Source organism: Neolamprologus multifasciatus, chromosome 10, assembly GCF_963576455.1.
Source record: "Neolamprologus multifasciatus chromosome 10, fNeoMul1.2, whole genome shotgun sequence".
In the NCBI taxonomy this organism is placed as follows: Eukaryota; Metazoa; Chordata; class Actinopteri; order Cichliformes; family Cichlidae; genus Neolamprologus; species Neolamprologus multifasciatus.
This window is the reverse complement of record NC_140448.1, coordinates 28,597,957-28,611,549: the sequence shown is the minus strand read 5'-3', so window position 1 is coordinate 28,611,549 and position 13,593 is coordinate 28,597,957. Positions and strand designations below refer to the sequence as shown.

The 13,593-nt window shown below is 42.9% G+C and overlaps 1 protein-coding gene across 4 annotated transcripts in view; it reads right to left on the bottom strand.

Annotated features, from left to right (window-relative positions):
• klf8 (Kruppel like factor 8) overlaps positions 1-13,593 on the bottom strand; it is a 93,352-nt gene that overhangs the window by 12,826 nt on the left and 66,933 nt on the right. For 3 of the 4 annotated variants that reach the window (XM_085173758.1, XM_085173759.1, XM_085173757.1), the window contains 2 exons: positions 3,775-4,026; positions 3,449-3,683 (listed from right to left, as the gene is read on the bottom strand). In XM_085173758.1, the coding sequence (XP_085029884.1) occupies positions 3,449-3,683; positions 3,775-4,026 (487 nt within the window). The remainder of the gene's footprint in view (positions 1-3,448; positions 3,684-3,774; positions 4,027-13,593) is intronic. The other variant, XM_085173760.1, reaches the window with a different exon arrangement.

Here is a 13,593-nt window from a genome sequence, read left to right as displayed (position 1 = left end):
CATTCATTGAACTTTAACTTTTTTACTCTCCGCCTCTGCCCTCCAGCCCTGTGATCCCCATCCACTACACAACAGCTTTCTGTGAGAGCAAGTAAACAATGCGTGACTTAGCAGAGCGACAGTAGGATACGTGTTTGATGGATGCTGTGACGAGAGCATAGAGTCTACAGGCAAAGCTTACAAAGCGTGGACTCTGAGAGGTGTTGGCTCATTTATGCTTTTATAATAATCACCCGACTGAGTGTGTTTGGACTGTGAAAGGAAGCCAGAGCACTCACAGAGAACCCAAGGCCATCAGATCGGATTCAAACCCAGGACCTTCTTGCTATCAGTCAACAGTGCTAACCACTCTGACACCGCGCCACAATACTGCCCTAAATTAGTATTATGTTCATAACGAAAACTATTTCCCGTCTACTGTGCAATAATATTGTGCAAGTCAGCGCAATGTGACCTGTAATTATGTAACATACTGAAGTACGGAGGACCAAAGCTGCCAAAATGAATATTAAACAAAAACAATAACTGTTCAATATATTAAATAAAAATTTAAATGATTAAAAACAATGTAACATATAATGGTAAGCACTGATTTGTTTATTAAAAGTAACCTTTTTTGTACACATTTTTTTTTATGTTATATCATCATTTATTAGTATTTTCTGAATCCATTTGAACACAGTGTAGCTTTAGTTACCCTCACACTTCATTTGTTTACAGTATACTTCAGTTTATTGTACTATGTTTCATTTCCTCCCGACTTGTGTCTATCTGTACTTTCTTTCTCGTTCCTCTACGAGTTTGCACTTCAGAACGCAAACGAGCGAGCAGCCATTCGGTGTGCCTCGTGTTTGACTTTCTGCCTGTTGCTTGACTGACGCCGCAAATGATAAACAAAGTAGTTGCCTTCAGTCATGAAACTGCTGCTGTTGCAGACGCGAGGTGCTTCGTGCAAACATAAACAAACACACAGATTAGAACAAATATAAATGAATAAATAAATGCTGATTAAACGCTAATTAAAAAATAAACATCAATCTTATCTTTTAACATTGCTAGAGCATTTACGGTCATATTACTTAATGTATTGGGTATTTTGCATTTTCTAAAAGGGGTTTGAGACAAACTGGGAAAAGGTCAAAAACGTTAATCAAAACACAAACACACAACAGCTCCTGGCATGGATGAGTAACAGTCTGAGAGCATCTTCAGGCCAGTCTGTGTGCTGCAGACTCTTCTGAGATTCACCGCCTGCCTCGTTTACATTCCTCAGTCCAGACTGTCTTGTTGTGAATCAGAGTCCAGGTGAACTCTGCCGACTTTGCCCGGGGACTCGACTGCAGTTAAAGGGGCGGAGGTCTATTTTGCCTGCTTGCCTGGGCAAATGTCGAGCGTCCGGTCGTGTGGACACAGGGATTGACAGACATTTGCTGTTGTTTAGTGAACACCAACAGGAACACTTGGGAGGTTAAGACACTGCTGACTAATAAGAGTCCAGAAAAATGCTAAGTAGTCAGCTTGATGACTATTTTAGCACACGTGGGGCATTCTTGGCTTTTTACATTACAGAATATGAGAAAATCAGCTGCTCAGAGGCTCACTGAAGAATTTTAGCCACTTCTCTGCAACATATGTAACAATTCTCTCTGCAGTTTTCCACATTTAGGCGACGCCATCAATCATCTGGCACATATGGAGAATTTCCAGAATGACAAAGATAGACAGGCAGACAGAAGGCAAATCTAACATATCACCAACCACAAACAGACACCAGCTCCTTTGGGAGAAACGCTGTGTTCCACCGAGACTGAGATCCCCCCCCACCTCCATAAATGACAGTTTAAGCAGCGGTGACAGAACCATGCAATGCCAGGCGTGACAGTCAAAAGAGGAAGACTGACATTAAAGAGGAGAGGTCTACCGCTCATCTCAAATTACAAGTATTTTCATAACAGATATTGCTTTTGCAACATATTAAATAAACATTCGCGGTGTCACGTTCCTTCTTAACATCCTGTTTCAACATGGCACATTAAAGAAAGAAAGCGGTTCTAAAATGCTCTGTCACTGCAACGTAAAACATCTTCCTACCCCCGTTTAAATGCACGATTTAGTCTGCTTCTCATAACAGCCAAGCATTAATAACAGAATTATTGCAGTTTTTGCAGTTTTCAAATTTCCTTTCACTTACTTGGTGAAGGGCTGATAAAAAATAGGTATGAACCTTATCTTAGTGGAGGGAGGTGGAGGGATGTAAATCAAGACGGCAAGTCAACATGGTGGCTCTACAAAGCAGTACCCGCTCCTTTGTATTCTTAAAGGTTTAATGTTTAATGTTTTCTGAGACTGCACCTTTAAATAATATCCTGGATTCAGAGGTTATTTGTGTGGTTTCATGTAAGAACTCAACCTTTGCTTCATGACTGTACAACTCCTTAAAAAACAAACAAACAAAAATCAACATAAGACTCTTAGATCCAGTAGAATACATTGGCCAATATTTAGCATGATGCTAAATTTGAGTATGCAAAGCCAAGTTTTATTTTAATATTAAGAAAGGTGATGTTATGTTTCTTTTGCAAGAGCAAGAAAACAAAATCTCCAAGATTGCACCAAACCTGTGTTAGATCAACACGGGCTACGCAGGCTGGTTATTGCCTCATGTTGAACTACATCACTGGCTCCTGACTGGTTAGACCAGAGGTAGGCAACTCCAGGCCTCGAGTGCCGGTGTCCTGCAGGTTTTAGATGTGTCCTTGATCCAACGCAGCTGATTCAAATGGCTAAATTTCCTCCTCAACATGTCTCGAAGTTCTCCAGAGGCCTGGGAATGAACTAATCATTTGATTCAGGTGTGCTGACCCAAGGTGAGATCTAAAACCTGCAGGACACTGGCACTCGAGGCCTGGAGTTGCCTACCCCTGGTTTAGACCAACCAGTCTATCCAACCCAAGAACAGTCAATATAGGGTTAAAAAAAGAAGCCTAACCAAAAACTGCAGTTCCTCTAATGTCCACTTGAGCCTGCCTCCGAAACTGAGTGAACTCCCCTCGACTCCAGCCTATAGGTTCAAGTTTGGTTTCTATTCCTCATCCAGCTGCACTTTTGAATGTATATATTGTTTTAAGGCACGACGTTTAACGCAGTGGAAATGCATGTTGCAGTGATTGCAGATGCACCTTGCTAACTAAGCCAAACGACAAGTGCAAACATTAGCAAACCCTGTCAGCTGACATTATCACATCAGCTGTCAATGAGCGAGCTCATGTTGACTGATATACTGTCTTTATAAACCCTGTGATCTTATTTAGTACAAAGTCTGGATATTTAGGCAACTGAAGACTGAAAGTGGTCTAAATGAAACAGACAATGTGACACTCTTGTTGCTAAAAGCAGAAGCTATACTGCACTGGTGTTGCCCTCTTGGAGCTTATGACTGTACACTCACCAGATCCTTCAGAGCGCCCATCACTGCCTATCAGTGGCACCGTAATGGCTGCTGTGGCGACACCGTCAGTAGGCATGGTGGTGTAGACAACAGGCAGCGACTGCACCACCACAGGGATGGTCTGCAGCTGACCCACCTTGCTGGGCATGGTCACTGAGGGGATTGTATGGATAACGTGGAGAATCTGCTGGCCTCCAGCGCCCTGCGTGGCTAAGATGGATCCCGGAGAGAGGACCTGGAGAGAAAAGAAGCGATGAAAACGAGTGGTTGTAACTCTACCGCGCTTTACACTTCTAAATCCACAGAAGGTGGGAGTTTATAGTTACCATGGAGCCTATCGATTGTACCGCAGAGGGGACAGGTGTGGCTGACAGGCTGGGCTGGGTCACGGCGCTGCTGGGAGCCGGGTTGACTGTGGTGCTCGTTGTCGAAGCGGAGCGAGGTTTGTTGAGCGAAAGGTCAACGGGCTCAGTCTGGTCCTCGGTGGGGCTCGGATGAGGCGAGGAGGGCTCCGTCTTGCACTCCTTCTTCACCTTCAGGTCTTTTGGCTGTGAGCCGTCATCACCTATATCTGCCTGCTAGAGAGAACACGGTGGACAAGAAGATATAAGAAAAGGTTAGAAAGAAAAAGGACAAAGCGATAACTCATCTTCAGCAAACTAAAGTTGACTGGTTTTATTCCAGATTTTACTCTAAACCTGGCAACTTATATCCTCAACATAATTAGATTTTTATCCTCAAAGGAGAGCAATCTGATATATTAATTAGAAGCAGTAATCATAGTTATGTGTAGCATGCCAAAAAAGAAAAATGCTAATGCATGCTGGTTTATTGTTTAAAAAGTCAGCAGGAGCCAAACAACCCACAGTAATGAACACAACAGCAGAGGAAACAGTAGTTAAACAGGGACCTAATATTACAAACACTGATACAATGGTAGATGTATCAGCAAAAATCAAAAACAAGTAGCTTAAGAGCCTGAAAGAGAGAACTGAGGCAGTGGCTACCTCAAGGCCCATCAAGCTGTAAGATTACTGGAGATTATTCTGAATCGAATCATGCAAAGCTACTCTACTAGAGTCCATGCAAATGCAGCGCTAGTCATGAATACAACAGGTGACCTTGAATCTTTGTATCTCTCTCTGCTTTGCAGTCATTCTGCATGTCACATGGTCATGGCAAAGAACACCATTAATGCATATATTTGTGAGAAGATAAGGTGTAAAATACTGGGCAGGATGGAAGAGAAACACTGCTGGTTGTCATCAGGACCATCATCCAATGTGCTAATAACAAATGCTACCAATTTTTGTGTAAAACATTCACCAAATTTCACCAGGAAAAACCAAAGTGTGCACTTTCATCAATATTCACAAGACTAAAACGATTCATTCTCCGACTCAAACGCAATGCCAGGATCATATTAGGAAATATGATGGTACAGGTTTTTATCGCAGGCTTGATACATGACGAATGATGCTGAGACTCGTGGGTACTGTAGTAGTCAGACGCGTCAGCCATAGGAGAAGAATTTAAAATATAATTAAAAGAAAATTATGGAATGAGAGATGCTTCTGCAACCTCCTCAACCCTTTGGGCATACATCTTTCATGGCCTGACCTCATTCTTCGGTGAATGAAGACAGACAGCGATTGGTTAAGGTTTGCTTTGAAGAAATGCTTCATGCAAAGGAAAATGCTTTCTTATAACAGGCATTGTGGTTTTTCCATATTGTCCCTTTGCATCTACAGCAAGCCAGGACTCGGCTGCCATGCAGCTCGAGAGCACAGGGAACAATGGCTGCAGTGTGGTACACTGGGTGGGGGGGGCGGAGGAGAAAGTGAGGCAGACAGAAGAGAGTGAAGGGCTGCATGGGTACAGAGAGAGACTGGTACTGTGTGAGAGGGAGAGAGTTAAAAAAGAAAAAAAAAGAAAGACACAGGAAGAGTGAAAGAGACACGGGAGAACTGGAGCGAGAGGGAGCAGCAGCGAGCCTCCAGTCCGGGAGTTGGCCTCCGTCCAGTTCAGCTGAGCACAGTTTGGCTCTGGGTGAGGAGGAGAGGGTGGAGACTCTGCTACGCCCTTTTATCGGGTCACACAGTTCAGCTGGAGGCTGTGGCAGTGGCACAAATATAAGTGGTAAACAACTTTCCCCTGTCGGTGTCCAAATAGCCAGTTACAACAGAGCAAACCTGTTGTTCTGCTTTTTCCCCCGTTTTACAGCATTACAGGACACGTGAAGATTTAAAATAGATTAGCGTCTTGATTTTTGTTTGTAGATACGATTTGCAATGGTTAATCCACACCAATGCTCACCTTCTACACTGTGGTCTAATGCAGTGGGCTTGAACAAGCAAAAATAACAAAACAAAACAAAGTAATGAGCGAGGAAAAGAAAGGAAAGGAAAGGAAAGGAACATGCCGCACCTGCGTGAAACTCGGCTTAGGTGAGGAGGGATTTAAGGAGCACTTTATAGGCAAATAGGAAAAAGAAAGGAGAGAGATGAGAAGGTGGGACAAAAAAAAAAAGAGGAGATGGGTGAAGAGAAGCTGGGCTGTAACGTGATTATACTGAGACGGTCTTTAAAAAAAAGGGAAAAAAACTGAAAAGAAAATGAAGTGTGAAAGAAGTGAGGGAGTGGGTGAGGCACAGAACGAGACAGGAGAAAGAGAGAGAAAGAGAGTGGGTGGGAAAGGCCAAGCGTTGCCATGGAAACTGGGAGCCATCAGCTGACTCCATGTTTTTCCACTCGTTCCCCACCCACCACCAACTCCCTTCCATTTCCCTCCCGGTCCACTCGTCTTTCCATTGCTTCAGCCCCGCCTCTCCTCACTCCTTTCTTTTCGCTCTCTCTATCGCGACCACACCCCTTCCACCTTTCTCTCTCTCTCTGTCTGTCACATCCCTCCTCTCCCTCCAGCATCTCTCGCTCTTTACATCAACCACACCCTTGTTTTTCTTCACCACCTCACCCTTTCATCCCTCGCTGGCTTCATTTCTACCCACTCGCTCTTTTTTTCCCCCCTTCTTCTTCTTTTCGATTTTCCTCTCCCCTCCGCTTTTCCCTCTTTTCACAGCTGCTCAGATTAAACCCACAACTCTGTGCGAAATCCTCAAAAGAAGAGACTGAAAGGCTGAAGTCCAATATGACAAAAAGAGAGAGAAAAAGACAGAAAAAGAAACTAAAACCCCCTCCGGATGCCCGCGAGCTCTGTGATCTCAGAGGAAGGGAGATGGAAGGGAAGAAAGAGGGGCCACAAAGGAAGAAACACTTTCTATGAAGACAGAGTGATTAGCTTAAGAGCGAGGATGTAAAAGAGCTCTTTCCTCACAATTTTATATCCCGCTCTGCGTCAAAGCAGTGGCTTTGTTTCCCCCAATAAATGTCCTTGATTAAATGTATAAACTATTCTCCTATTTAAAAGTTTTTAAGCCACACTTTGCCATCAGCTTTGGTTTAAGCTCTCGGTGTTTTTACTATAAAAGTCAAAAATGATCTTTCAATCCTTGGGTCAGAAACTGATATTCAGTTGCAGAGAATGCACATCCTCGATAATAACACAGCCAGTATATTATAGTATGGATCAATCACCCAGTAAAATTTTCAAATACCATTAATGTTTGCAAAAAGTGAAGATTAGCTGATAGACTTTTAAAAACAGGAAATCTGAAGGACATCATTTCTGCAAGTCAGGATTTCAGGACAGTCTTTCTGAAATGTCTGAAGCTCGGCCTTTTTTTTTTATTTTAAATTTTTAAAGGGAATGAACAGCAGAAACAGTTTGTGTTTGGACACTGACACAATTTGAGCTCCGTACGCCACCACAAAAGATTTGTAAAATATCAATTAAGCCGAAACTGAACACCTCACTTTCAGTTTAAACTCAAAACCACGATCGAAATAAAACATTAATGTTTAGAAGTGCGTGCAGGAAATGCCCTTCTGCCTGGAGTCTTCCTTCCCTCCCTCAGTAATGCTCCACTGGACTGAGATCGGGAGATTTACTAAGAATCATCTTCCTTCGTAAACTTTCGGGCTGCTAAAATCTATTGCGATGGCTGCAAAATTACAAACACCGTGCGACTGTCCGAATATTTCCAGCATGAATTGCATGTAAATTTGAATAAACGATGGTTTAAAGAATCTAGGCAGCTTCTTCTAGATCTCTGCACGAGGTCGTTAAAATGACACGATGGCAACAATCTGCCACACAAAGCTGCAAGCCTTTAAAAAGTGAACCCAACATGTCAGAACGATACACGGAAAAACCTTTACTGTTGCAGTGGAGCTCCGTCCCCCCGCCCCACACACACCCTACACTTCTCAGTTCATCTGCTCCATCATAAAATGGGTCACACAGTGTTCGCCGTGCAATTAATTCATGTGATCTCTAACTTGAATGAAAGTGGGGAGCAGCTGTAGTGGTGAGGAAGCCCGGCAGAGAGAAGAAGATGTAAAATGTCCAGAGGACTTTAATCCCGGCTTCATACAGATCAAATAATGAGCGATTTGCATAAGTAACCTCGTGTGTTCAGAGAGGACACTGCGTGGCGATATTTTTGAGTACATAAGCAGGGAATTCTTTACCAACTCGATCAAATGAACAGCGCACTTTCTGGCTGTCTAACAAAGAGTTAACAGGTGACGCTAAACATGAGAGGTAGATTCCTGACAGGCTGATCATGCTCGACTGTCAGCAGCCACATAATTTATTGATGTCAAGTTACATGACAAGTGGGGTAAACTGTGACAGCCCTCTATAACAAAGTCACACTAAGAAAGAAGCCTTTGATACAGAGAGCGCATCCTCGCTCAAAGTCACTGTTTTTGCTCCAATTTTATAATCTGGAGAGTTTTTAAGTCGTTTGTAAGTAGTATCAAATATTGGTATCAGCTAACTTGTTGATTGATGTCAGCTTATGAGAAAGTAATAACTGCGTATTTAGTGGTTGACATTCGTCGGTTATGTTAGGTGCTTGTTAAAGGTTGAAAGAAAATGTTGCCAACAGCTGACGTTAAAACTTGTTTTTTAAACTAAAGCCGTCTCACCTGACAGAAAGAGGGAAAATAACTAAAACGCAATAAACAAAAGAATATTGATTGGTATCAGCATCAACTGTCAGGCTAAATATTACTTTATAACATAGACTGTATAAAAAGGATGTCTGAATAGTAAAGTTACCTTGGCCAGCAGTGTGAAACTAAGTGCAGAAGAAAGCCCATCTATAAAACTGTCTACAAGAAAATGCCCCTCGGGCCGCTGATCTGTGGCCTCAGTAAACACGTTCCTGATGAGTTTATGGTCATTAGTTTTCGTTTAAAGTCGCATTTATTACAACACAATGTTCCTTTTTGAGTTACGGTCCCCATTAGAGTCAAAAAGGACAATAAAGACGCCGTTTGCTTCACAGCAGGCCCACTTTGTGATTTACAAGCGCTACCACATTGGAGTCAGAGCCCCTTGGTTTTTCAGTCAAATCCACTCATCTTTTTTATACAGTTTATGCTTTAAACACTAGTATCAATATCAGCTTACGACGACTTTAACTTCCTGGGTTGTTGTGGAAAATGTTATTTTCCAAATGGTGAAAAAGGAGACCGATGGTGACTTTGTAACACTACCCGTGCTGCACCTGCGCTGGTCATCGGTGGGGAACACGATCTGCTGCGGTGAAAAGAAAACAACAGAACGCACAGAGCACACGCAGAGGGAAAGAAACAACAAAGCTAGCTCCTCTGAGGCCTCTAAGTCTGATGTTTAAATGTTTTTTCTAACAGGAAGAAATCAATAGGTCCCGAGGCGAGACAGACACACGGTGACTGCTTATGTACGAGCGGAGAGAACGGAGGACGGAGATGGAAATGGAGGAAAAACAGAAGGAGCGAGCAGAAATTCAGTAAGAGGCATATCTGGCGTGGATTCGTTGTGATTTCCAGTGCCTGTGTGTACAGAATTTATACGTTTAGGCACTTGCAGACAGCCATTTCCATTTGTGTGTGTTTGCACACTTGAGTATATGAAGTGTGAAGTCAGATATGGACATGGAGAGAATAAACAACAGCTGGGGAAGACATTAACCACAGGCACAGCCTTGCAGCTCCGCCCCTTAAGTCCTTACCCACCCAGTGCAACACCAAGTGCCCCCACCCTGGATTAAAGCACACTCCCTCCTGCTTCTCTCTCTGCTTCACCCACCTGTTAGCAGCCTGATACTAGCACAGCTCAGTCTTAGCCACAGTCAGTGTTGACTCTCAGTCTAATGTTACCTATTAGGAGTTGCCAGTGTTGATATCCTGGGTGCTTAGTAACTCGTTCACCTCATACACCTACACAGGACAGCCTGCCTATAAAGCTCGCAGCACAGGTGTGCATAAATGTGCACGGCAAGAAAAATCCAACTTGTGTAAACCATGACATCTCACAGCTTTTTGGTTAAGTCATAAAAGGAAATGTGTGAAGGTGATCAGAGAAACCCAATTAAAAGCCACAATAACTAATTATGCATCTGTTGCAAACAGCATTCGTCTCATAATTAATGCTGCTATTGTACGTGATTTTGCCACGTGTAGGCATAATAAGCTGGTCTTTCTGCTACAGCTGTTGTAAATAAAGCCTCAGAAGTATCATTAGCATTCGACTAGCTTTCCAATTAGCAGGTGCTTCAGTACAAAGAAGGTTCATCAAGTCGTATCTCAAGCCGCAGAAAATGTTAAGCTTACATCTGATTGAAAACAATCAGACATGAAGCAAAAGTATACTACACAATACTGCGGCGTATTAAACCGATCTATTCATAAGAATGTGCAGAATCTGCTGTTTGTAGACTAAATAATTTAGGCGTCAGTCACACAGGCTTACAGACCTGTTGGCAACCACTTGGCAACCACCAGCTGCAAGGGAAATTCCCCAACCAGTTGAGAGTGTTTGCTGGCAGTCACTGTGCTAAAGCTTCACTCAGGCAGGCCTACAGAGCGGTCAGTAGCTCCTTGAGTGCTACTCAAAGGTGTGTATTCCACAACTGGTTGGCAACTGGTTGCTGGCAGTTGCTAGTGTGAAAAGTGGCTGCAAAGCGGTAGAGTCCAGCACTAAAAACCTGGTGATTGCAGTAGTTGCTATGACTGCAACGGGTAGTTTCCCGTAGTTTGCCCGGAAGATGCCGACTTCTGCAAACACTTTGAAATGAAGTAAATTAAGTAAATGGTGTTTGCAGACTAGTTGGCGTCTTCCATGCAAACTGTAGGCATCTGCAGCAATGACAGAATTGACACAGCATCCACTTTGCAATCAATTTCACCTGATGATGGCCACGAGCAACTTTCAATAAGTTGAGGAATGCATAATTTTCTCTAATGACAGGAGGTAGCCAGGGTCAATGCCGACCAGTCTAGGCCTGTGAGAATGAGGCTTTATGTGGAGCAGAAGAGATACTTCAAAGCAGTCTTAACTTTTAAGTTATTGTCTAACATTGATAAAGCTTTTTAAAATTTGATCTGCATTCATAATCTCTGATTTAAGAAAGTCTTGAACCAGAAATCCATTATATGCTACCGAGAGGCTCAGAAATATTAGCTGTTGTCCACAGAGGAAGTTCTCGACCAGACAGCTCATTCAGATTAAAATATAAGGTGAAGAATATCTCTTTTACCCATATATTGTCATTTCTGGATGTTCATAATAAACTTGTTTCCATTATTTTTCTTTCATATGAATTAATAAACCGTTCCTCTGAACACCGCTTTAGTGGAAAGCAGCTAAAAGCGTTCAGTGGCTGTAGCTGTGCAGCAAATGCATGTGCTGCTATCACGGTGCATACCTTTGCTTCCACTTCCAAAGAAGTGTTTACATAACTGGACTTGTTCGAAACCTGTCCGATTGTGCGTGCAGGAACGCCCAAAAATGTCTTTCTAGCAACCTCTCCCCACGTCTTCACAATAACAGCAGAGACTTTTATCATATGCAGACAGTTTTTTTAAGCCTTAACCAATAATACCTTCTTTACAATTCACTTTAGTTTTCCAAGTTTCCAACAAGGTTCTCTGTGACTGCAAGAATGTGCCTGAACCAGGTGTGCAAGACACGTTACAGAGATATAAAACCTGACCAGTCCAGCAGAGTCTGACAGAGTTCATGGCCTGTCTCTCCTGACGGCTCGGGAGGTTGGTGGTTCGATCCCCGGCTGTTTAAAAGTATCATTGTGAGACGGACTCAGCTGAGGGTGGAAAAACATACATTTGCCTGTTTATTTTACTCAAGAATCCAAAACCGAGTCAAGTCCACGACCCATCCAACACTTCTACAACATCACTTTCACAAACGGAAAATCTCAAACATTTTTTGCCTCTCTTGTTTCAGCGGCGAACACGCTGGCACCCGTGGCACCTCGGCTTAACTCTGGGAAACAGTCTGTTTTTACTGGAAACAGGTGAATATATTTTGCTCTGCTGACACCGCTTTTTACCCCCCCTGCGCCCCCTCGCAAGTTTAAATAACATCTAAGTTTGATGTGAAAATATGCGCATCTACAAGCATATTAAAACAATTATCATGTCTCACCCTTCTCTCTGACAGCCCCCCATCCCCCTTGTCTTCCGGCGCGGCCGTTCAGAGCAGCGATCAACACTTTCAGCTTTAGACAACCCGCCATGCAAACTATGCCTACGTGAAGCATAACCTACCCTGAAGGCTTGTCACCTAAAGAAGAAGCATGACAAGTTGACAGCAGCGAGATGAGAAACAAGCAGCTTGACCCAGGGCAAGCAGCCTACTATTAATTATAAAGGCACTTGCACGCGACAGCCACCTGACACATCAAAAATTACTTCTACATGTCCACAAGATGTCATTAATTACACCAGCACAAGGGGGGATGCTGTTGAACTAGTGCTAATGACGACAGAGTAATTTAAGAAATCAGCGCCGCCTGCGTTACTGAAACGATGTCATTACCTCATCAAGCGTCGCCTTTAGTTTTGGACGTCTGCTGGCTACTCTTTAATCCCAGCGGCACATGCAAAGTATTAAGTTATGTGTGAGAGGCTGCTTGGAACAACTTGGGCAAAATTAAACGTTGTGCATGTCGCCCTGATTGAGGCTGCCTACCAGCGACCTGAAGTTGGTGCGTGCGTTTCATGTCAAACACATAATTTAAAGACTCGGCTCAAGCTGGAGAGGGTACTCTTGATACAAAAATGCTACACAGTGTTAAAGTCGCCGTAGCCCATTTCAACTATAGTAACTGTCAGGTTCACACCTTCCTTCTTGGACTCTACTATTCATCATCCAGGGCCTTCCTGCACCAGTGGATCCGTGCATGATGTCTGACACGAGCTCCGCTCACTTTAAGCCAGCTTGCTTCTAATTAGCTGAGCGGCACAAACAGAAGGTTTGAACAACAGCTGGTTGGAGTTGCTATGGCGGTGGCTGGCAGTGGGCAGGCTCAGAGTTAAACTTATCTGAACTTTAAAGTTAAAACTGGTCACAACTCTTTTCCTTAATGGTGGGTTTTAACACCTGAGGATAAATCAAAGACGTGGACTGCCAACCATACGAATGATTTCCGGGTTTAACTTGTGATGCAAACCCACCCATATGGAAAAGAAATAGTAAAAACTTATATGATTTACTCATGAAAGTGGCCACTTTCTCATTACTTTCATATATTGTTTTAGTAAGTATCCAAAACATACAAGTTTCATTTATAGAATTTATATCTGTTTTCACTCTTGTATGCTTTTCATACAAGTTTCACACAAGACAGATACAAACTTTATAAGATATATATATCTTTTCCATATGGGCAGTCATTTTGTTCTATAAGCAGGCTTGAAATGTGACAGAAACCACTCAGTTAAGAAAAAAGGAAAGATAAACAAACAATAGTTTGCTGATACTAAAAAACTGATCTCAACTTAGTCTGAGAAGGAGAAAATCTGTGGAAGTCATTTCATATTAATCCCTTTTGTCCCATGCTGCTTTACCTTTTCTAGTAGACTACGAGGCAGTATCTTAACTGTTTATTGATGCAGACAGGTAAAAAAAATAGAAATCTGGCTGCTGCTGCTCCTGTAACTCACAGGAAAGCTGAACCCCCTCCGACGACCTCGCCAGGATGTGCTGCGATTTGACGCACAGACAACATGATT